This window comes from Gopherus flavomarginatus, chromosome 3, assembly GCF_025201925.1.
Source record: "Gopherus flavomarginatus isolate rGopFla2 chromosome 3, rGopFla2.mat.asm, whole genome shotgun sequence".
Lineage (NCBI taxonomy): Eukaryota > Metazoa > Chordata > Testudines > Testudinidae > Gopherus > Gopherus flavomarginatus.
In genome coordinates, this window is record NC_066619.1 from 288915704 (window position 1) to 288938714 (window position 23011).

The following is a 23011-nucleotide window of genomic DNA, read 5'->3' on the forward strand; positions in this document are numbered from 1 at the left end:
TTATCTGCCTCCAGAATCAAGCCATTGAGTCTTGTTATGCTTTTCTCTGCTACATTAAAGTGCCCTTTAGTACCTGGCATTTTTCTTCCATGATGGTATTTATAATCAAGTCACCTCTAAATCTTTTTTGATATGCTGAATAGAAACTTGAGAGGTTGTATGGGCCACACTCCTTATTTAACTTCACACAAGTCATTCCTTGATGCCACTCGGAGTCTGAGGATCCTCCCCTGACAATCTGCTCAAAGCTTCTCTTACAGCTAATTAACCTCTCTTTCTGTTTCTCCTTCAGGGATGGCGGGCAGGTCTCAGCTGTCTGTGCCTACAGCATTTGGGACATCCAGAAAGCCATGAACGGCCGTTTCAAGGAATTTGAACATGATTGTGACAAGTGGACAAGTATCATGGGTGGGGATGTCCCTGAGCCACGGCCAGGCGCAGTAAGTGATGAGAACTGTGCTGACATACAGATCTCTTCTTTTTTTCTTTTTCATGAACAGGACTGTGACCTTCAGGCTTTGGCCTAGAACACTGGGTGGGGCAGTGAGGGAGGTGTTGACAAACAGGGCCGGCTCCAGGCACTAGCGCAGCAAGCAGGTGCTTGGGGCAGCCAATGGAAAGGGGCGGCACATCTGGCTCATCGGCGGCAATTCAGTGGCAGGTCCCTCTGTCAGGGAAGGACCTGCTGCCAAATTGCCACCGAAGATTGAAGCAGCGGCAGTAGAGCTGCCACCGAAGTGCCGCCAATTGCGGCCTTTTTTTTTTCCCTCCTGCTTGGATCAGCAAAAACGCTGGAGCCGGCCCTGAACTAACATATGCTTCCTAATATATATATATGTATCATATTAATAATGTGTACCATATCATTCATACACATATCTACCTATCTATCTCAGTATGCAGTAAGCACAAATATTATAGCAGTTATATAGCCTAAATTGGCCTATAATTTTTATATAACCCTGATAACTTATGCTAAGTGTCCCATAACCTTTGCATTCACTAAAATAAGTGGCAAAGAGTCCTGTGGCAACTCATGCTCCAATACATCTGTTAATCTATAAGGTGCCACAGGACTCTTTGCTGCTTTTACAGATCCAGACTAACACGGCTACCCTTCTGATACTTAAAATAAGTGTTGGCTTACGCAAATAAAAAAGCTGTCAAAATTGGTACAGATGAGTGCTTTATCATAGGAGCAAAAAGAAAGTTTCTCTCACAGGCCTGTGTTGGAATGTCCCAAAGGAAGAGGACATAACAAATAATTGTTCTACCCTAGTCCAAAACTGGAAGGTGAAGTCATACCTTTTGGTACCTAAAATGCATGTGTACAGAATAAAACGATAAGGGTTACACCATGTTATTTTAAAAAAAAAAAAAAAGTAAAAACCTAATTGGTTAAATTTAGTTTCAAATAGTGTACACAATACCTTTTACTTGTAAACAGGATATAAAAATGGCTTTAGGGTGTAACTTTGGGAGTCCACTTTCCACATAAACAGACGAGAACAAGGAGTAATGGTCTCAAGTTGCGGTGGGGGAGGTTTAGGTTGGATATTAGGAAAAACTTTTTCACTAGGAGGGTGGTGAAGCACTTGGATAGGTTACCTAGGGAGGTGCTGGAATCTCCTTCTTTAGAGGTTTTTAAGGTCAGGGTGGACAAAGCCCTGGCTGAGATGATTTAGTAGGGAATTGGTCCTGCTTTGAGCGGGGGTTTGGACTAGATGACCTCCTGAGGTCCCTTCCAGCCCTGATATTCTGTGATTCTGTGATTCTATAAAGTAAATATAACAACACTGTATGAGGTAGCTTCCTGGAGACTGGTATTGTATAAAACAGAGGTGGGCAAACTATAGCCCATGGGCCACATCCAGCCGTCAGCTCCCGCTGGGGAGCAGGTTTGGAGGTTTGCCCCGTTCCAGTGCTCCAGACAGGGAGCGGTGTCTAGGGGTTTGCTCCACTCTGCCCGGCTCCTAGGAAGCAGCTGGCATGACCCCATTCCGTCTCCTACGTAGTACGTGGACGTATGACCAGGCGGCTCTGCACACTATGCCGTCCGCAGTCACCAACCCTGCAGCTCCCATTGGCCACGGTTCCATGGATGGTGCCTGTGGAGGGGGAAGCTTGCAGAGCCGTCTGGCCATGCCTCGGAGCCGGAGGGGGAACATGCTTCCAGTAAACGCCACCCGAAGCCTGCACCCCTGAGCACCCCCTGCACCCTAGTCCCCTGCCACAGTCCTGATCTCCCCCTCCCACCCTCGATCCCAGCCAGGGCCGGCTCCAGGCACCAGCTCAGCAAGCAGGTGCTTGGGGTGGCACGTTGGGCTCTTCGGTGGCGAGTCCCTCTGTCCCTCTCAGAGGGAAGGACCGGCTGTCAAATTGCCACTGCAGAAAAAAGTGGTGCGGTGGAGCAGGTGCTGATCATGATTGCGGCTTTCCTCCCCCACCCCCCCCCACTTGGGGCAGCAAAAACCCTGGAGCCAGCCCTGATCCTAGCCCAGAGCCTCCTCTTGTGCCCCAAACCCCACCTCAGACCCCGCACCCCCAGCCAGAGCCCTCACCCTCCCCACCCCAACAGCCTGCCCCAGCCCTGATCCCCCTCCCGCCATCCAAACCCCTCAGCCCCAGCCTCACCCCCAATCCCAGAGCCTAACCCCCCTGCACCCTGAACTCCTCGTTTCTGGCCCCACCCCAGAGCCCGCACTCCCAGCTGGAGCCCTTACCTCCTCCTGCACCTCTACCCCCAATTTTGTGAGCATTCATGGCCTGCCATGCAATTTTCATACCCCGATGTGGCCCTCAGGCCAAAAAGTTTGCCCACCCCAGTATAAAACCTTTTTTCCTGTGTTATATTATAATGGCTTATAGCAATAAACCTAACTAACGTTGGTTATTTGTCTCGTAAGTATATTTCATAACAAACCAAAGTATGGTCAAGCAATTAACTGTGCCCAATTTATCAACAAATTGGCGCGCTGAGCGAGGAGCCATCCAGCCAAAACATCAGTCAAACCAAGCAGTGTTGGGTCGCAACCTAACTGCTCGGAAGGGGTAACGTTGAATGAGAGGTGGGACGCTAGTGTTTGTTAATCTCATGTACATTTGTGCAGGCCAGCAAGCGCTGTGCTCAATCCTGCAATTCCAGGCCGCACAGAAGTTGCTACTGTAACTTCTTATTAAAAAAAGTGCTACTATAGCAGAATGCCTCTTTAAAAAATTAACTGATTTTATCAGACGTGCCTAATAAAGCACTCAAGGCAAAACACTAATACTTAAAAAATTCCTGAGCAAAAAAACATACTTTAAAAATATATAAAAATTAATTACAAGTAAAACTTCCGAGGCAAAATGCACAAATACAGCAAAGGTGAAAATGGCAAAACACCGAAGTCCCAAAATTAGCAATTATAATTGCCAAAAATAACTGATTGTCTCTGTGAGAGGGCAGATTTTATCTGGGGAGGATTTGTTGTAGGCAGAGATGGCAGTAGTTTCTAATGCTTCTCATTATATCCCCCTTTCTCAGGTGCTTAGTTAAGCTATTAACCATCTCCCCAGTCAGCCATTAGCCTGTAGATACCTTTGTGACCTGTTTGTAAGGGCAGCTAAGTAGTCCCTCTATTGCTCTGAGATGTGCCTTAAAAGCCTGAATGGGCCATTGTGGAGTTAGCCCCAGTCCCAGTGGAATTTGCTGAAACACAAGATGATTTGCTACTGTGTGTATGAAACCCCATATGCAGGTTGTATGCACCATATTTTGTATTCAGAAGATCCCGAGGGTACTGAAGGAGTGGAATTACCAGTTTCTGACTAGGAAACAACATCCAGTCCAGGTGTTCTGCTGCCCAGGTCATTTGAACATGTCTTCCTGTTTTTTACCCACAGTGCATTACCAAGAGCATGAAGCTGGCTGGCTTTGGCTCCTCGCTGGCACTGCCTGACCGTGTTCTGACATTTGTCCGAGATCATCCTCTCATGGACCAGATTGTTCATCCACTGGAAATGGGGCCCGTGTTGGTCAAGCTGGACACACAGTACCTCAGAATTGCAGTACATCGTGTCAGAAGCGTCTCTGGGCAGGAATATGATATGCTGTACCTGGGGACCGGTGAGGGAGATGGCAGCACTGGGTGGAGACAGGAATGGACAGGCACAGGGAAAGAATGGGCACAGGTTGGGAGAGTATTGCTATAAATCAGGTGCAGTCACCTGGGGGCAGCCACATGGAGTGGAGAGATGATTGATTATTTGTATTGTAGCTCCTGGAGCCCAGTCATGGACCTGGACCCCATTGTGCTAGGCACTGTACAAATGCAGAATAAACAAACCCCTGCCCCAAGGAGCTTACAGTCTAAGAATAACACAAGAGATGGACACAGACAGACTGAGAGGGGAGTACCAAGAAACAGACAATATTGGTCAGCATGGTAGGAAGTGGGCTCAGCACACTAGCACCATTGTCAATTTTTTTTTTTAGACTTCACAGCAAAGGAGGGTTTTGAAGGAGGATAATGAGTTAGTTTGGGGGCTGTTTACTGGGATCATCTCCCAACTGTGGGGGTAACAGGAGAGAAGGCACAAAATGTTTGTTTGAAAATGTAACAAGTGGGCAGAGGAAGCTGTCATGATGGTCTGACTTGAGCAGGAGTCAGCATTTCAGTAGTTAATGAGAGATGATAGCAATAGTGGGAATAGGTTGCAAAGGGGCTTGAAAGCAAAGACAAGGGCATATGTCTGAAGTGACAGAAAAGGGGGAACCAGTGGAGGTATGCGGGGAGGGGCTAGCATGGTCAAAGCAATGAGCTAGGAAAACAATCTTTGCAGCAGTATTCTGAATGCTGTGCATTGGGCAAGACTACATTTGTCTAGGCCAGGGAGAAGGATGTTCAGTAATGGAGATGTGTGAGAACCAGAGCCCAGATGAGAATTTTAGCCGTGTGGGTGGGTAGGAGAGTCCATATTTTAGAGACATTATGCAGAAAGAATCTGCAAGACATGAACATGGTATGACCTCTCTCTAGGTCCTCACATCCAGAGTCAAAGGGGACCTCTGCAATATGGGACTGAGTGACAGGCAGATGCTGATGTTGTCCACAGTGATGGAGAGAGGAGGTGTCAGGGAGGGCTTGAGATGCAGGCTGAGGGTCAGCTATCTGAGGTGAGAGCAAGAATGGCCACCCCCTGGCATGGGAGCTGAGGCCCTTTTGGGAAGGGACAGTTGTGGAATTTGTTTCTGCTGCTGTGGCACCAGATGGTGGTGCTGATCTAATCTCTTCCCCTGCTCTGGCCTTTCCTTTGCAGAGGATGGACATTTGCACAAAGCAGTGAAGATTGCCCAAAAAGCTGTCATCATTGAGGATCTGACACTATTCCCAGAGCCCCAGCCAATTCAGAACCTGCAGCTCCACGAGGTGAGAGAACAAGCCCCTGGGTGCCTGGAGCTAGCTCCAACTAGGCTGGCATGTTCCAAGCACTGATGGACACATGGTATTTGAAAAGGAAACAACACGTACAGGGTGGGAAAATGGGGGTCTGCTGGATCAAATCCAAAAAGTGGCTGCCTGGCCCCTACCTTCCTTATCCTTGATTCACTGGCAAATGAGGTTTACTGGGTTCCATTGCTCCCTGTTGGTGAGGGTAATAGATTCCTCCCTTACCCATACGCCCCAGTTATCTGCCTGAGTGCTTATACTGTGCTCAGCACCATGGCAACTGTACATCTGACAGGTTATATATTAGAAGTTCCATGGAATCTTGTTTTTCTTCCCCCGTCCGCGTCGGCTGGTTGCTGTAGGAATGGTGATCACGTGAGTTTAATATGTGGTCCTGGCAGCACTGAGATTTGTGCAGGGAGTGATTCCCGCAGCTGTGGGCTACTAGTCACAAAAGTGCTATCCTTATGCTCATGGGCCTTCCCTTTGTGGCTGGCAGCTCCAGCAATATATACAGGGCCGGCTTTAGGAACTGTGGGGCCCGATTTGAATACCCAGCGACGGTCCGGGTCTTTGGCGACACTTTGCAACAGGGAGTCCTTCACTCACTCTGGGTCTTCCGCGGCACTGAAGGAACCCCCTGCCGCCAAAATGCCACCAAAGGCCCAGACTGAGTGAGGGACCTCCTGCCGCCGAAGACCCAGACCGCCGCCAGGTATATTAAAAAAAAAATTTTTTTTAAATTAAAAAGGTGCCTAAGACGTGGGGCCCTCTTAGGCACGGGGCCCGATTCCAGGGAATCAGGGTATATAGGTGTCATGGTGCCATCCAAGGCAGAGAGAGAATTTCTCAGGTACCTTGGGCCGACTTCCTGATTCCAGACTCAGTGTGAGGTGGGGAGACAGATCAGCTCCGTTGGCCCTGTCTGCAGTTCCTTTCTCAGGTCCTTGCAGGTTTACAGGCTGTTCCTCTAGTCTCCAGGAGCGTTTTGTTCAGCTGTGAGTGGACATTCCCCACAATACATTACACTTCTCTGCCCTAATGATCACACCCTTAATCTTTTCACCTCATAGGCAGGAGACTGTTCAGTTCTCTGTACCTGGGTCATAGATTGCTCTTCTGAGAGTTACCATATGGATGGATCCATGCTTGGCACTGAACCGGAGCTCTTAGAAGAGCAGTTTCTATTGGGCTGGGCATGTGCTCCTTTGTGAATCCAAATTTTTAGTTCAAGAGATGTGGCTGTGATCCCGTCCAGCTCCTTTCTTGCTGCTGCAGTACAGCAAGTCGTTGTCTGATGGACGTGCTAGCACTGAGCTGGATCTGCTCTGTCTCCCTTGGGAGTTCCTGTTTGAGGATGTCTTCCTATTCATTGCGCAGTTTGCTGAGTCTCAGCTCTCGCACCCGTCTCACTTCCCCCTTCACCCATCCCCAGAGAGACAACTCCCACTCAAAATGTTATTCAAGTGGCTGGCTATATTCCACTTGTTGAATTACACTCCTCCTCACACCAGAGAGGAAGAGTGTCCCATTGGCTGATCCCTGCCTGATTTGTGAAGGAGGTGATAGGAAGCTGCACAGAGTGGGAGGAATGCAAAGATCTATGCAGGAGAGGCACCCAGAGGCTCATGGGGTTATAGAGCCTTGTCATAAACAGATAGCTAAGGGTTAATGTCTCTTTCACCTGAAAAAAAAGTAACCTGAAGCACCTGACCAGAGGACCAATCAGGAAACAGGATTTTTTTCAACTCTGGGTGGAGGGAAGTTTGTGTCTGGGTCCTTTGTCGTCTGCCTGAATCTCTCTCAGCTATGAGGAGGATTTTTCTATTTCCTGCTTTCTAATCTTCTGTTTCCCAGTTGTAAGTACCAAAGATCAGATAGGGGATTTTTAGGTTCTTTTGTATTTACATGTCTATAGTTGCTGGAGTGCTTTAAATTGTATTCTTTTGAATAAGGCTGTTTATTCAATATTTCTTGTAAGCAATTGACCCTGTATTTGTCACCTTAATACAGAGAGACCATTTGTATGTATTTTTCTTTCTTTTTTATATAAAGCTTTCTTTTAAGACCTGTTGGAGTTTTTCTTTAGTGAGGAACTTCAGGGAAATTGAGTCTGTACTCACCAGGGAATTGGTGGGAGGAAGAAGTCAGAGGGAAATCTGTGTGTGTTAGATTTACTAGCCTGACTTTGCATTCCCTCTGGGTGAAGAGGGAAGTGCTTTTTGTTCCAGGACTGGAATTGGAGAGGGTGGACTCCCTCTGCTTAGATTCACAGAGGTTGCTTCTGTGTATCTCTCCAGGAGCACCTGGAGGGGGGAAGGGAAAAGAGTTATTTCCCATTGTTGTGAGACTCAAGGGATTTGGGTCTTGGGGTCCCCAGGGAAGGTTTTTGTGGGGACCAGAGTGCCCCAAAACACTCTAATTTTTTGGGTGGTGGCAGCAGTACCAGGTCCAAGCTGGTAACTAAGCTTGGAGGTTTTCATGCTAACCCCCATATTTTGGACGCTAAGGTCCAAATCTGGGAGTAGGTTACTGACAAGCCTACATGCAGTGCATGCTGGAGGTGCATGAGGATTGTCAAAGGGACCCTTCTAGAGGCTCAGATTTAGTCTCTCAGACTGCATGGAAATTTTTCAAAGCACAGTGTGGGCAGTGCTTGGTCTTTGAAAATCTGCTATCAGCACTGAGCACCTGGTGCCTCGGCCTTAGGGGACCTTGTAGCTGTGATGCTGTACTCCCTGTTTCTAAATGTCACTGCTTCCCTGTTGCACTCTGCCACCAAGGCTGCTCAAGATACTTCAGCAAGGGGTGCATGGTGTTGATGGGGATGGCATAATGACTGCACCAGCCTGTCAAATGATAGAAAAGCCTCAGAAATCAATGGGGTGGGGAGGGACCTGGTCACTGGGGTGTAAGAGATTCCCAGATGTACAGATTTCAAGGGCAGAAGGGATCTCTGCTCATGTAATCTGACCTCCTGTGTAGCACTGACCAGAAAACCTCACCCAGTGATTCCTGCATCCAGCCCATAATTTCTGTCTGAGCTAGAGCAGATCCTGTGGAGAGCCAGGCCTGGATCTAAAGACTCCAAGTGATGGAGAATGCACCACATCCCTCGGTCAGTTGTTCCAGTGATTAATTCCTCTCACTGTTAAACAAAATATTTGCCCCTTACTTCTAGTCTGAGTTTATCTAGCTTCATCTTCTGGCCCCGGACCATGTCGAAGGAAACTTACCCTTTATTTGTTACATAGAGCAGCCTGAGTATTTAGTTATTAGAGAAGTTATGAACCTCTGCATGTCACATCTATCCATCATATTCATGGAGCAGGGACATGTCCTATGTTCTGTCCTTGGACCCCTGGGGAGGACAATGCAGTTCCCCCACTGACGGAAAATTCCACCAGATCTAGAAGTGTGACGTAACAAGCCACACATATACCCTGCTTGCTGCACGGCTGTGATGTTCCCCTGGTGTTATCTGGACTGGTGATCTGCTAGGTCACTCCAATCCTTGACTCTGGGAGCCAGCCTTCCCCTGCTCTGCTGTGAGAACCCCACTCCTGGGTTGTTCCCACACAGCCTCTAGCATGTAAGCTGCTCCCAGCTACATGAGTGAGCACTTTTGGCTAGTCGCTGCTTGGATTGTGCAACCGATTGTGGATTGTGCAGCTAGCCAATATCTCTGGTCCCAGACACAACCCTAGGAACTTCCATCTTGCAGTGTCCAGTTATGCCGCTGAATGCTGCAAGCTTGTATGAGTTCGTGGGCACCACAATGCTCCACGTGGGCACCAATGACACTGCCAAGAATGACCTTGAGCAGGTCACTGCAGACTATGGTTCTGGGAAGAAGGATAAAGGCATTTGAGGCGCAAGTGTTGTTCTCGTCCATCCTTCCTGTTGAAGGAAAAGGCCCAGGTAGGGACCGTCAAATTGTGGAGGTAAATGTGTGGTTACGCAGGTGGTGTCGGAGAGAGGGCTTTGGATTCCTCAACCACAGGATGTTGTTCCAGGAAGAAGGATTGCTAGAAAGAGATGGGATCCACCTAATGAAGCGAGGGAAGAGCATCTTCGCAGGCAGGCTTGCTAACTTAGTGAGGAGGGCTTTAAACTAGGTTCACCAGGGGACGGTGATCTAAGCCCTGAGGTAAGTGGGGAAGTGGGATACCGGGAGGAAACACAAGGAGGAGGGTGCAATGGGGGGGCCTCCTGATTCATACTGAGAAAGCAGGGCAATCGGCTAGTTATCTTAGGTGCATGTACATGAACGCAAGAAGTCTGAGAAACAAGCAAGAAGAATTGGAAGTACTGGCACAGTTAAAGAACTATGATGTGATTGGAATAACAGAAACTTGGTGGGGTAGCTCACATGACTGGAGCATTGTCATGAATGGGTATAAACCTTTCAGGAAGGACAGGCAGGGAAGGAAAGGTGGAGGAGTTGCACTGTATGTAAGAGAGTGGTATGATTGCTCAGAGCTCCAGTATGAAACTGGAGAAAAAACCTGTTGAGAGTCTTTGGGTTAAGTTTAGAAGCAAGAGCAACAAGGGTGGTGGTGATGTGGGCGTGTGCTATAGACCACCGGACCAGGAGGATGAGGTAGACAAGGCTTTCTTCCCACAATTAACTGAAGTTTCCAGAACACAGGCCCTGGTTCTAATGGATATCTTCAATCACTCTGACATCTGCTGGGAGAGCAATACAACAGTGCACAGACAATCCAGGAAGTTTTTGGAGAGTGTTGGGGACAACTTCCTGGTACAACTACTGGAGGAACCAACCGGGGCCATTCTCCTCTAGACCGGCTGCTTACAAATAGGGAAGAATTGGTAGGGGAAGTAGAAGTAGGTGGCAACCTAGGCAGCAGTGACCATGAGATGGTTGAGTTCAGGATCCTCACAAAAGGAAGAAAGGAGAGTAGCAAAATACAGATCCTGGGCTTCAGAAAAGCAGACTTTGACTCCCTTAGGAACTGATGGGCAGGATCCCCGGAGAGGCTGATATGAGGGGGAAAGGAGTCTAGGAGAGCTGGCTGTATTTTAAAGAAGCCTTATTGAGGGTGCAGGAACAAACCATCCCAATGTGCAGAAAGAATAGCAAATATGGCAGGCAACCAGCTTGGCACAACAGTGAAATCTTCGCTGAACTTAAACACAAAAAGGAAGCTTACAAGATGTGCAAACTTGGATAGATGACTGGAAAGAGTAGAAAAATATTGCTCGAGCATGCAGGGGTGTAATCAGGAAGACCAAAACACAACTGGAGTTACAGCTAGCAAGGGATGTGAAGGGTAACGAAGGGTTTCTACAGGTACGTTAGCAAAAAGAGAAAGGTCAGGGAAAGTGTGGGACCCTTAATGAATGGGGGAGGCAACCTAGTGACAGATGTGGAAAAAGCTGAAATACTCAATGCTTTTTTTGCCTCAGTCTTCACAGACAAGGTCAGCTCACACACTTCTGCACTGGGCAGCACAGTATGGCGAGGATGTGAGCAGCCCCCAGTGGTGAAATAGCAGGTTAAAGCTGTACATGCACAAGTCCATGGGGCCGGATGCACTGCATCCGAGGGTGCTAAAGGAGTTGGCGGATGTGATTGCAGAGCCATTGGCCATTATCTTTGAAAACTCATGGCAATCGGGGGAGGTCCTGGACGATTGGAAAAATGCAAATATAGTGCCCATCTTTAAAAAAGGGAAGGAGGAGAACCCGGAGGACTACAGACCGATCAGCCTCACCTCAGTCCCTGGAAAAATCATGGAGCAGGTCATCAAGGAAATCATTTTGAAGCACTTAGAGGAGAGGAAGGTGATCAGGAATAGTCAACATGGGTTCGCCAAGGGCAAATCATGCCTAACCAACCTGATTGCCTTCTATGATGAGATAACTGGCTCTATGGATATGGGGAAAGCAGTGGATGTGATATATCTTGACTTTAGCAAAGCTTTTGATATGGTGTCCCACAGTATTTTTGCCAGCAAGTTAAAAAAGTTTAGATTGGATTAATGGACTATAAGGTGGATAGAAAACTGGCTAGATTGTCGGGCTTAACGGGTAGTGATCAACAGCTCAATATCTAGTTGGCAGGGCCGGTTTTGTTCAACATCTTTATTAATGATCTGGATGATGGGATGGATTGAACCCTCAGCAAGTACACAGATGATACTAAGCTGTGGGGAGAAGTAAATACACTGGAGGGTTGGGATAAGGTCCAGAGTCACCTAAACAAATTGGAGGATTGAGCCAAAAGAAATCTGATGAGATTCAACAAGGACAAGTGTGGAGTGCTGCACTTAAGATGGAAGAATCCCATGCACTGCAACAGGCTGGGGACTGACTGGCAAAGCAGTAGTTCTGCTGAAAAGGACCTGGGGATTACAGTGGACGAGAAGCTGGATATGAGTCAGCAGTGTGCCCTCGTTGCCAAGAAGGCTAGTGGCATGTTGGGCTGCATTAGTAGGAGCATTGCCAGCAGATTGAGGGAAGTGATTATTCCCCTCTATTTGGCACTGGTGAGGCCACATCTGGAGTATTGCATCCAGTTTTGGGCCCCCCACTACAGAAAGGATGTGAACAAATTGGAGAGAGTCCAGGGAAGGGCAATGAAAATGCTCAGGGGGCTGGGGCGCATGATTTACAAGGAGAGGCTGAGGGAACTGGGCTTGTTTAGTCTGCAGAAGAGAAGAGTGAGTGGGGATTTTATAGCAGCCTTTAACTACATAAGCGGGAATTCCAAAGAGGATAAAGCTCGGCTGTTCTCATTGGTGGCAGATTTCAGAACAAGGAGCAATGGTCTCAAGTTGCAGTGCGGGAGGCCTAGGATGGTGTCATGGTATAATTAATTCCCCACTCTGAACCTTAGCGTCCAAAAGATGGGGTACCAGCATGAATTCCTCTAAGCTCAATTACCAGCTTAGTACTTGTAGCGCTGCCACCAACCAGGAATTCCAGTGCATGGTACACTCTGGTCCCCCCAAAACCTTGCCCGGGGACCCCCAAGACGCAGTCCCTCTGGATCTTAACACAAGGAAAGTAAACCCTTTCCCTCACCGTTGCCTCTCCCAGGCTTCCCCTCCCTGGGTTACCCTGGAAGATCACTGTGATTCATACTCCTTGAATCTTAAACAGAGAGGAAAATGCACCTTCCCCCCTCCTTCTCTCTTCCCCTCCCAGATTCTCCCTGAGAGAGAAAATAATCCTAACACAGAGAGAAATTAACCTTCCTCTCCCCCTTCCCTCCTTTCTCCCCACCAATTCCCTGGTGGATCCAGACCCAGTCCCCTGGGGTCTTACCAGAATAAAGAAACAATCAGGTTCTTAAACAAGAAACTTTTAATTAAAGAGAAAAAAACAGTAAAAAATATTTTTGTAATTTTGAAAAATGGAATAGGTACAGGGTCTTTCAGCTATAGACACTGGGAATACCCTCCCAGCTTAAGTATACAAGTACAAATTAAAATCTTTTCAGCAAAATACCAATTTGAACTCCTTTCAGCCAAATACACATTTGAACTCCTTCCAACCAAATACACATTTGCAAATAAAGAAAACAAACATAAGCCTAACTCGCTTTATCTACCTAGTACTCACTATTCTGAACTTATAAGAACCGGTATCAGGGAGATTGGAGAGAAACCTGGTTGCACGTCTGATCCCTCTGAGCCCCCAGAGTGAACAACAATCAAAATCTAACAGCACACACATAAACGTCCCTCCTTCAAGCTTTGAAAGTATCCTGTCCCCTGATTGGTCCTCTGGTCAGGTGACAGCCAGGCTCACTGTTCTTGTTAACCCTTTACAGGCAAAGAGATATGAAGCACTTTTGTTCTATTAACTCTTACTTATCTGTTTATGACAGATGGAGATTAGGAAACACTATTTCACTAGGATGGTGTTGAAGCACTGGAATGGATTACCTAGAGAGGTGGTCGAATCTCCATCCTTAGAAGTTTTTAAGGTCCAGTTTGACAAAGCCCTGGCTGGGATGATTTAGTTGGTGTTGATCCTTGTTTGAGCACAGGGTTAGACTAGATTATCTCCTAAAGTCTCTCCCAACCCTAATCTTTTATGATTTGTCAATTTAACAAAGAAATAGATATGTACCAGGCTTGTTATCCCAAGGGGAGTCTCTGACTTGCTTCAAACCAAACGCACTGCTTCAGGTAGAGTAAACAAACATATTCATTAACTACAAAAGATAAATTTTAAGTGATTCTAAGTCAAAGCACAAGAAGTCAAATTTGGTTAAATGAAATAAAAGCAAAACACTTTCATTGCCCTTACAAACTTAGATGTGTCTCACCACAGGCTGGCTGGTTGCCCTTCAACCAGGCTCTCCTCTTTAATCAGTGCTTCAGTCACTTGGTGGTGGTGTCTGTAGATGGAGTTGGAAGAGAGAGAGAGAGCATGGCAAACATCTCTCCCTTTCATCATGTCCTTTCTTCCCTCTTGGCTCCCCCCCCCCCTTCAGAGTCAGGTGAGCATTACCTCATTGTAGTCCCAAACTGACCAAGGGAAAGGGGGTCCAATAGATCCTTTGTTGCTGTCTAGGTCAATGTCCTTTGTTCCTGTGAGGCTGGGCTGGGGTTGTCCCATGCATGCCCTGATGAGGTGTGAACTGCCCCTCAGCTCCTGGAGAGTTTTGCCTGGACCTCTGCTCCTAGAGAGTTTTTTGCCTGGGCTTGTTTTAAGCCGTGAGGACACATTTTCAGCCTTATAACTATATACATGAAATTACAACCTATAACATTACTATAACAACAATGCTTAGTGTATCATGAACCTTCCAAAGTCTGCCGTGACAAACTTTGCATTGGATACCACACAATCATCCAAGGATGAACATGGGGGTGCAGAGTGTTCCCCTGAGGTACAGAGCATCACACCCTGCAGGTCACATAATTTCAAAGCCTCCTAGGCAAAGAGGCAGCAAATTTGCTGATGCCAGTCACATCTCTCAGAGGACCCAGAGGCAAAGAAGAGTGCTGTGCTGACCCTGTCTAGCATGTAGAGGAGCCTGGTTCCTATGGGTTGGTCTCTCTCCTGCTCCCCTTTAAAGTCAGGAGGTGCTAGATGGCTTCAGGGATGAACCAGCGTCTCTGTGAGGACCTTGTTACAGGAGGGTGAGGGGTACCTATCACTTAGATTTTGCCCTGTTGTCCTCCCTTGGAATGCTCATTGGGCAACTTGAGCACAAACAAACCCCAACTTTGAAAATCTCCTGGGTGCTCAGCTCACACCTGAGCCCATCCGTTGTGCCCAAGATACTCTTTGTACATAGCCAAACTTTGCAAATGTTGGTTTTCACCTTTTGTTCTCTCTTGCGACCTTTGTAGAGTTGGTTGTATGTAGGGTCCTCTACTGAAGTGACTCAGGTCAACACAACAGACTGTGAGAGATACAAGAGCTGCATCGAGTGTGTCCTGGGCAGAGACCCCTCCTGTGCCTGGAGCAGAGAGCTGGGTGCTTGTATACACCACCAGGGACAAAGTGGGTAAGTGATTTGCCTCCATTTCCTATTGTCACCAAAGGACCCATGAAAAATAAAACCTATGAAAGAGATCATCGTCGACCTTGAGGGATTGCTGCCACCACCGATTGCCTATAGCCTGGATCGTGACATCTTTTCCCTGAAATCTGACATCTGCAAATCTCCTGTCACCACCTCTTCAACATTGCCATTTGCAACACCTGCGACCTTAAGATTCCCCATCCTGGGTCCCATCTCCTCTGGCCAGGGCCATTCCAGCTTCCTGCCCTCTGGCCTCCCTGAGCTCCAGCCCTTCTAATGCCAACTTGTCCAGAATGCTGCTTCACACCTTATCACTTCGCTCCACCCCCTGCACTCTGCCAGTGATACCAGCCTAGATACTCTATTTGTCTGCTTCTCTCATAGCCCTCTCCATTCTTTCTTGCACACCATCACAATGCATGAAACCTGAAATGATCTGTGAGGTCTGTACCCTCGCCTTAATCCCTATCTGCCTACAAGAATAGAGCCAAAAATGACTGTCAGGCTGTCTGAAGTGGCTCATGAATGTGGGTGCCAACCTCAGGGCATATGGTTATAAACCAGGGCACAAACCTCAAACTGGTCATGTGATCTATAATTAGAGTTCACCAACCAAGTGTCGAGTGTGAATTCCTCAAGCACTATAACAGACTGAACATGAAATCAGACAGCCCCCTTGGGCACTCCGTCTGTCTTGCAGCAAAGTGTGCCTTTGTGATAGATGGTCTGTTACACAAAAATCACAGCAATATTCAGGTTACTCCCAGTCACTTACCCCAGGTCAATTGTACCTTAGATCTCTCACCAAAGACAACACTTGTAGCCAATCCTATATTAAAGTAACTGAAGGTTTATTAACTAGGAAAAGGAAATCTGGCTGGTAAAAGAATAGGCATCTTCTGTATTTCCTTGTCAGGACTGGAGGTGTCCAGCACACTTACAATAATGGAATACAAATTGGCCTGACTGAACCCCGTGTACCTCTCCTTGTCACCCTATCGAAGGATTAGTTCAGATGTATCCCATGTTGTATAGATTAGCAGGGACTTTAAAGGTGTCCTGTATCGGGAAGGTAGCTGTGTTAGTCTGTATCCACAAAAGCAACGTGGAGTCTGTTGGCACCTTAAAGACTAACAGATTTATTTGGGCATAAGCTTTTGTGGGTAAAAAACTCACTTCTTCAGATGCATGGAGCCTCATTTTTTTTTAAAGGTGTCCTAGGGATGTTAAATCATATAATATTACAGGTCTTCTTTAAGTGGCCTCTGCATAGTCACACTTATGGTATATAGCAGCCCTGCTATCAAGCTGTAGAATTTTTCTAATAAGCATTGTCCACTGGGGCCTCTTATCAGTTCCCCCATGGAGGATACTGGGGTGTTAAAGAAGGAGTGTCCCCAGCCACTTTCCAATTCATTTTTAATCACCAAATGTGCAGCAAGCTTGGCTCACATGCAGTGTCCTCAACTTTTCACTTGTCGCTTTCTTTTTTGATTCTGCCTTTGGGGGACATTTCCAATTTAGATAGAGTAGCAGTGCAAATTTCTTCAGTTTGAAATGACCACCAGGCACTGGTGAGCTGTCTCAAAGCCTCTACTGTTGAAGGAGGTTCCTGAAGCCCAGTTGGCAGTGTGCAAGTCCAGCAACTATTTTTGACATCTGCTAGCCTCAAGTGACTCTGTGCTCAGTGTGGAGAAGGTGGGAATTGTAATATTTTTATGAGCAATGTGTGACTCAGTTTATCCACTCATTTTGTGCTGCTGCCCACTGGGGTTGAAGGAGTTAAAATTCTCCTCTGGGACAAAGGGAATAAGAGCTTGGTGGTGGAGGCAAGCATAGATGAAGGAACTATCAAGGACTCTCAGCATATGAATGGAGACAAGGGGAGCACCTGACAGCCAAGGAAGGGATGGAAACAGCAGGACTGCAACTTGGAATAGTGGCAGGAGGTTTCCAATGACTGTGTTAAGAACTGGTCAGATAGACACACAAGGAGACAGAGGGCCACAGACAAAGACTAGGTGGATTCCAGGAAGGCATGGAGTAATAAGGCAGTTGCTTTTGCCAGTAGTAACTCTGTCTTAAGTTGGCTTTTCCATGCTAGCCTAAGTAATCTCACATGTTGTGTTTCAGTTGACTAATAAATGCTACTGTTTTGAAAAGGCTGCCCCATGTCACTGAAAATACTCACTGATTGCTTTGCTCCTTGAAGATGCAGAAGCTTAAAGGCTTCTGAACTCCATGTAAGTGTGCACAGTGAGAATTGGGCTGTTGGAGGCCAAAGGTGCAGTTTTGCAGCCATGGGGCTGCATGGCCCACCTTTGTAAAAAATTAAGCCCAGTGCCTGGTGAATAATAAGGGTGTTTCCGAAAGGGACTGAAGGAAGGCCATGATATAACAAAGCCCGTATAGATCTATGACACTCAGCTTAAGTAGTATCCACCTTCCTGGTCTTATCCTGGTGAGCCTGGTGCTGAGGCCCTGGTGCCAGCTTGCACCAAGATCCCTGAATGTGTCCGGGTTAACCTGTTCATTCCAGAGTCCCAGAATTGCAATGCAGCACCGAGGTTTCTAGATTCCTCCAGGTCAACCTATATGTTGCCAAGGTCCCAGCACAACACTGATGCAGTAGGTTGCTCTCTTAGACTCATAGACTCATAGGTCAGAAGGGACCAATATGATCATCTAGTCTGACCTCCTGCACAAGGCAGGCCACAGAACCCTACCCATCCACTTTTATAACAACCCCTAACCCAGGACTGAGTTATTGAAATCCTCAAAATTGGTTTGAAGACCTCAAGCTGCAGAGAATCCACCAGCAAGCGACCCATGCCCCACGCTGCAGGGGAAGGCGAAAAACCTCCAGGGCCCCTGCCAATCCGCCCTGGAGGAAAATTCCTTCCCGACCCCAAATATGGCGATCAGCTAAACCCTGAGCATGTGGGCAAGACTCACCAGCCAGCACCCAAGAAGGAATTCTCTGCAGTAACTCAGTTCCCATCCCATCCAACATCTCCCCGCAGACCATTGAGCAGACTTATCTGGTGATAATCCAAGATCAATTGCCCAAATTAAACTATCCTATCATAACATCCCCTCCATATACTTATCAAGCTTAGTCTTAAAGCCAGATAAGTCTTTTGCCCCCACTACTTCCCTCGGAAGGCTGTTCCAGAACTTCACTCCCCTAATGGTTAGAAACCTTCGTCTAATTTCAAGTCTAAACTTCCTAATATCCAGTTTACCCATTCGTCCTCGTGCCTACATTAGTACTAAACTTAAATAATTCCTCTCCCTCCCTAACGTTAACCCCCCTGATACATTTATATAGAGCAAGCATATCCCCCCGCAGCCTTCTTTTGGCCAGGCTAAACAAGCCAAGCTCTTTGAGTCTCCTTTCATAAGGCAGGTTTTCCATTCCTCGGATCATCCTAGTAGCCCATCTCTGGACCTGTTCCAGTTTGAATTCATCCTTCTTGAACATGGGACACCAGAACTGCACACAATATTCCAGATGGGGTCTCACCAGCGCCTTATATAACGGTACTAACACCTCCTTATCCTTGCTGGAAATACCTTGCCTGATGCATCCTAAAATCGCATTTGCTTTTTTAACAGCCGTATCACATTGGCGGCTCATAGTCATCCTGCTATCAAACAATACCCCAAGGTCCTTCTCCTCCTCTGTCGCTTCCAACTGATGCGTCCCCAACATATATCTAAAATTCTTATTATTAATCCCTAAGTGCATGACCTTGCACTTTTCACTATTGTATTTCATCCTATTACTATTACTCCAGTTTACAAGGTGGTCCAGATCTTCCTGAATAGTATCCCTGTCCTTCTCCGTGTTAGCAATACCCCCCAGCTTTGTGTCATCCGCAAACTTTATTAGCACATTCCCGCTCTTTGTGCCAAGGTCAGTAATAAAAAGGTTAAATAAGATCGGTCCCAAAACCGATCCTTGAGGGACTCCACTAGTGACCTCCTTCCAGCCTGACAGTTCACCCTTCAATACGACCCGCTGGAGTCTCCCCTTTAACCAGTTTCTTATCCACCTTACAACTTTCATATTCATCCCCATCTTTTCCAATTTAACTAACAGTTCCCCATGTGGAACCGTGTCAAACGCCTTACTGAAATCGAGGTAAATTAGATCTACCGCATTTCCTTTATCTAAGTAATCCGTCACCTTCTCAAAGAAGGAGATCAGATTGGTTTGGCACGATCTACCTTTAGTAAATCCATGTTGCAATTCGTCCCAATTACCATTGACCTCTATGTCCTTAACTACTTTCTCCCTTAAAATTTTTTCCAAGACCTTACATACTACAGACGTCAAGCTAACAGGCCTATAATTACCCGGATCACTTTTATTCCCTTTCTTAAAAATAGGAACTACGTTAGCAATTCTCCAGTCGTATGGCACAACCCCCGAGTTTTATCGATTGCTTAAAAATTCTCACTAACGGGCTCGCAATTTCACGCGCCAGTTCCTTTAATATCCTCGGATGGAGATTGTCCGGGCCCTCCGATTTTGTCCCATTAAGCTGTTCAAGTTTGGCCTCTACCTCAGTTGCGGTAATATCCACCTCCATATCCACATTCCCGTTTATCATCCCTCCATCATCGCTAAACTCCTCACTAGTCTTATTAAAGACTGAGGCAAAGTACTTATTTAGATATTGGGCCATGCCTAGGTTATCCTTAACCTCCATTCCATCCTCAGTGTATAGCGGCCCCACTTCTTCTTTCTTTGTTTTCTTCTTACTTATGTGGCTGTAGAACCTTTTACTATTGGTTTTGATTCCCTTTGCAAGGTCCAGTTCAATGCGGCTTTTAGCCTTCCTCACTTTATCCCTACATGTTCTGACCTCACCAAGGTAGCTTCCCTTGCTAATCCCGCCTTTCTTCCACTCCCTGTAAGCTTTCTGCTTTTTCCTAATCCCCTCTCTGAGTTGCTTGCTCATCCAACTTGGCCTACAACTCCTGCCCATGGTTTTTTTCCCCTTTCTTGGGATGCAGACTTCCGACAATTTCCGCAGCTGCGACTTAAAGTAATTCCAGGCCTCCTCCGCATTTAAATCCACAAGTTCCTCCATCCAATCCACTTCCCTAACTAATTTCCTTAACTCTTTAAAATTAGCCCTCGAGAAGTCGAAAACCCTAATCCCAGATCTACATTCGTTTATCCTTCCATCTAGTTTGAACTGAATCAGCTCATGATCACTCGAACCAAGGTTGTCCCCTACCACCATTTCTTCTACGAGGTCCTCACTGCTCACCAAAACCAAATCTAAAATGGCATCCCCTCTCGTAGGTACTTCAACTACTTGATGAAGAAATCCATCCGCTATCACATCCAGAAAAATCTGACCCCTATTATTCTTGCAAGCACTCGTCCTCCAGTCTATATCCGGGAAGTTGAAGTCTCCCATAATCACACATTTCCCCTTTGTGTTTACTTCATTAAAGACATTAAAGAGGTCTCTATCCATATCCAAATCAGATCCTGGTGGTCTATAGCACACCCCAAGCACTATCTCAGGGGAAGCTCTAGTTGCTTTTTTACCCAGTGTGATTTTTGCCCAGACAGACTCTGTCTTATCCATTCCATCGCTTCTTATTTCATTACAGTTAATCTCATCATTGATGTACAAGGCTACTCCACCACCTTTGCCTTTCTTCCTGTCTTTTCTAAACAGACATAGCCTTCAATACCTGTACTCCAGTCATGAGTACTATTCCACCAGGTTTCTGTTATCCCTATAATATCCGGTTTCACTTCCTGCACCAGTAGTTCCAGTTCCTCCATCTTGTTACCTAGGCTCCTCGCATTAGTGTACCGACATTTTAATTTTTGGCGTTTGGCGTCAGTGACATTCTTTCCCCCGTCGTGCACAGACCTTCTACCACCAGCATCATCCGTTAATCTGGTTTCTACTCCACTATTCCTCCTTGGATCAATTCTTTGGTCCGCAAGGGTATCCCCTCTCACTTTGTTTACTTCCCTCTCCAGGTTATATTCCGGCGTGGAGATCTCCTGAACATCTCCCAACCATCTCCCCCAACTTCCTAGTTTAAAGCTCTCTTGATGAGGTCGGCGAGCCTCCATCCTAGAATTCTATTTCCCTCCTTACTTAGATGAAGTCCATCCTGAGCGAACAGTTGTCTATCCGTAAACGCTTCCCAATGACCGTACATCCCAAAGCCCTCCTTATAACACCAATGCCTGAGCCATCTGTTGATCGCCATAATCTTGTCAATCCTTCGTCGCCCTGCTTTAGGAACCGGCAGAATCCCACTGAAGATCACCTGAGCCTCGATTTCCTTGAGCGTCTTCCGCAGTCTGGCATAGTCCTCCTTGATACAGTCCAGCGAGTAACTAGCCGTATCATTCGTTCCCACATGAAGGACAATCAACGGATTCTTTCCCGCTCCTGCTAGGATCCTATTCAGCCTCAGGTCCACATCCTGTATCTTAGCCCCTGGCAGACAGCACACCCTTCTGTTCTCCCGATCAGGTCTAGTTACAGGCCTGTCTATTCTTTTCAGTAAAGAGTCTCCAATCACGTAGACTTGCCTTTTCCTGGCGACAGTGTGATTCTCCGGTCTATCCCCCACACCAGCTGGCCGCAAGTCCTCTCGATTTGTATTCGCCCTTACAATCCTCCTAGGGCTCATACTTGGTGTCGCCTCCATTGACTCCTCCCCTCCTTCTGCAGGACTAGCTGCTCGTCTCTTTTTCCTTGCCCTCTCTCCTTCTGCAGCCTGCTGTGCTCCATCTTCATTTTCCGACTCAGCAAACCTGTTCCTGAGTTCTATTTCTCCATCGCTGGCCCGTCTTTTCCTCTGCCTGGTTCTCCTAGTCACATGCTTCCACCGTCCACTTTCCTCACCCAGCAGCCCCTCCTCAGAGTTCTTTGGTCCTGCTTCTATCCGCTCATCTGAGCTCATCCCCTGTGCCTCATCATGTCTGTGTTCCATCATCTGCTCAAACCCCCTTCTAAACTCAGCCAGAGTTTCCACCTGCATCTCCAGTCCTCTTATCTTTTCTTCCAGCAGCTTTATCAGGCGGCACTTCATGCAGACAAAACTCCTTTCAGGTGCCCCCTCCAGGACCATGTACATGCCACAGCTACCGCATCCGGTCATCCTCAGTGTGTCTGTACCTGCTGCCTCTGCCTCAATCATACCCTTCCAACTCTGTGCCTGGCAATCCACGCCTCATACCACACCACAGGCCACCCACAAGCACTGGGCTGCTGGCAGACCCCTGCCCCTTCCCTTGTCTGACTTCCTGGTTTCTCTGCCTTGGTCTCCCCTGTAACCTCCCCCTGGAAACTCCCACTGAAACTCCCCTGTTAGCAGCTCTGTTTGCTGGCTCCTGTGCCACTGCAGCTGTCTGTGCAGCACTGAGATCCCGGCACCACTGGTAGCTGAGATCCTTGGGTCTCTCTGGTGGCATCAGTTTGGTGTCACAGTTCTCAAGTCGTTCTGGGCTGACCTAGTTTGTCCCCAACATCCTGGCTCCATCCTCAGATCCATCCAAGTTAACTGAGTTCAGTGCGTGTGATCCAGCATCATGAACCCTGGTGAACCACTTGATGGAAGTGTTTCAGTGCCTATTACATATGGCATTAATGTTCCCACAACAATCTGGCTCATCTAAGGTTTTGACCCAGTTAGCTAGGGTACCACTAGTCTAAAGGAGTCCAGCACCAATATAAAAGAGTGTTAGGTCTTCAGGTCCTTCTTGGTGCATGGGGCTATTGCTTAGAACTTGGCACAATTAATTGTGACTCTTGCTTCAAGTGACTCGGGAGCAGTATAAACGGTACTAAGGTGGACCTTAGTTGGAGTGTACTGTACCCAACTCTATGGTCTATAGGATCCATTTGAGCCAACATAGGTCAGTAGGAAGATTCAGCACCATTAACTTGAGTAAACCACTTGACAAAGCAGTTTGGTGCCCAAATAGTCAAATTCCCATATTTGCTCAGTATAACTGGATCTGATGCCAGCATGATTCACTGTCTAGGAAGTACATGTTGCTAAAGGAGTTTTA

The 23011-nt window shown here is 47.1% G+C and overlaps 1 protein-coding gene across 1 annotated transcript in view; it reads left to right on the forward strand.

Annotated features, from left to right (window-relative positions):
- SEMA4F (ssemaphorin 4F) overlaps window positions 1-23011 on the forward strand; it is a 208169-nt gene that overhangs the window by 164110 nt on the left and 21048 nt on the right. Inside the window, exons 9-12 of the mRNA XM_050946080.1 lie at window positions 293-440; window positions 3886-4108; window positions 5302-5411; window positions 14768-14925. Of these exons, the coding sequence (XP_050802037.1) occupies window positions 293-440; window positions 3886-4108; window positions 5302-5411; window positions 14768-14925 (639 nt within the window). The remainder of the gene's footprint in view (window positions 1-292; window positions 441-3885; window positions 4109-5301; window positions 5412-14767; window positions 14926-23011) is intronic.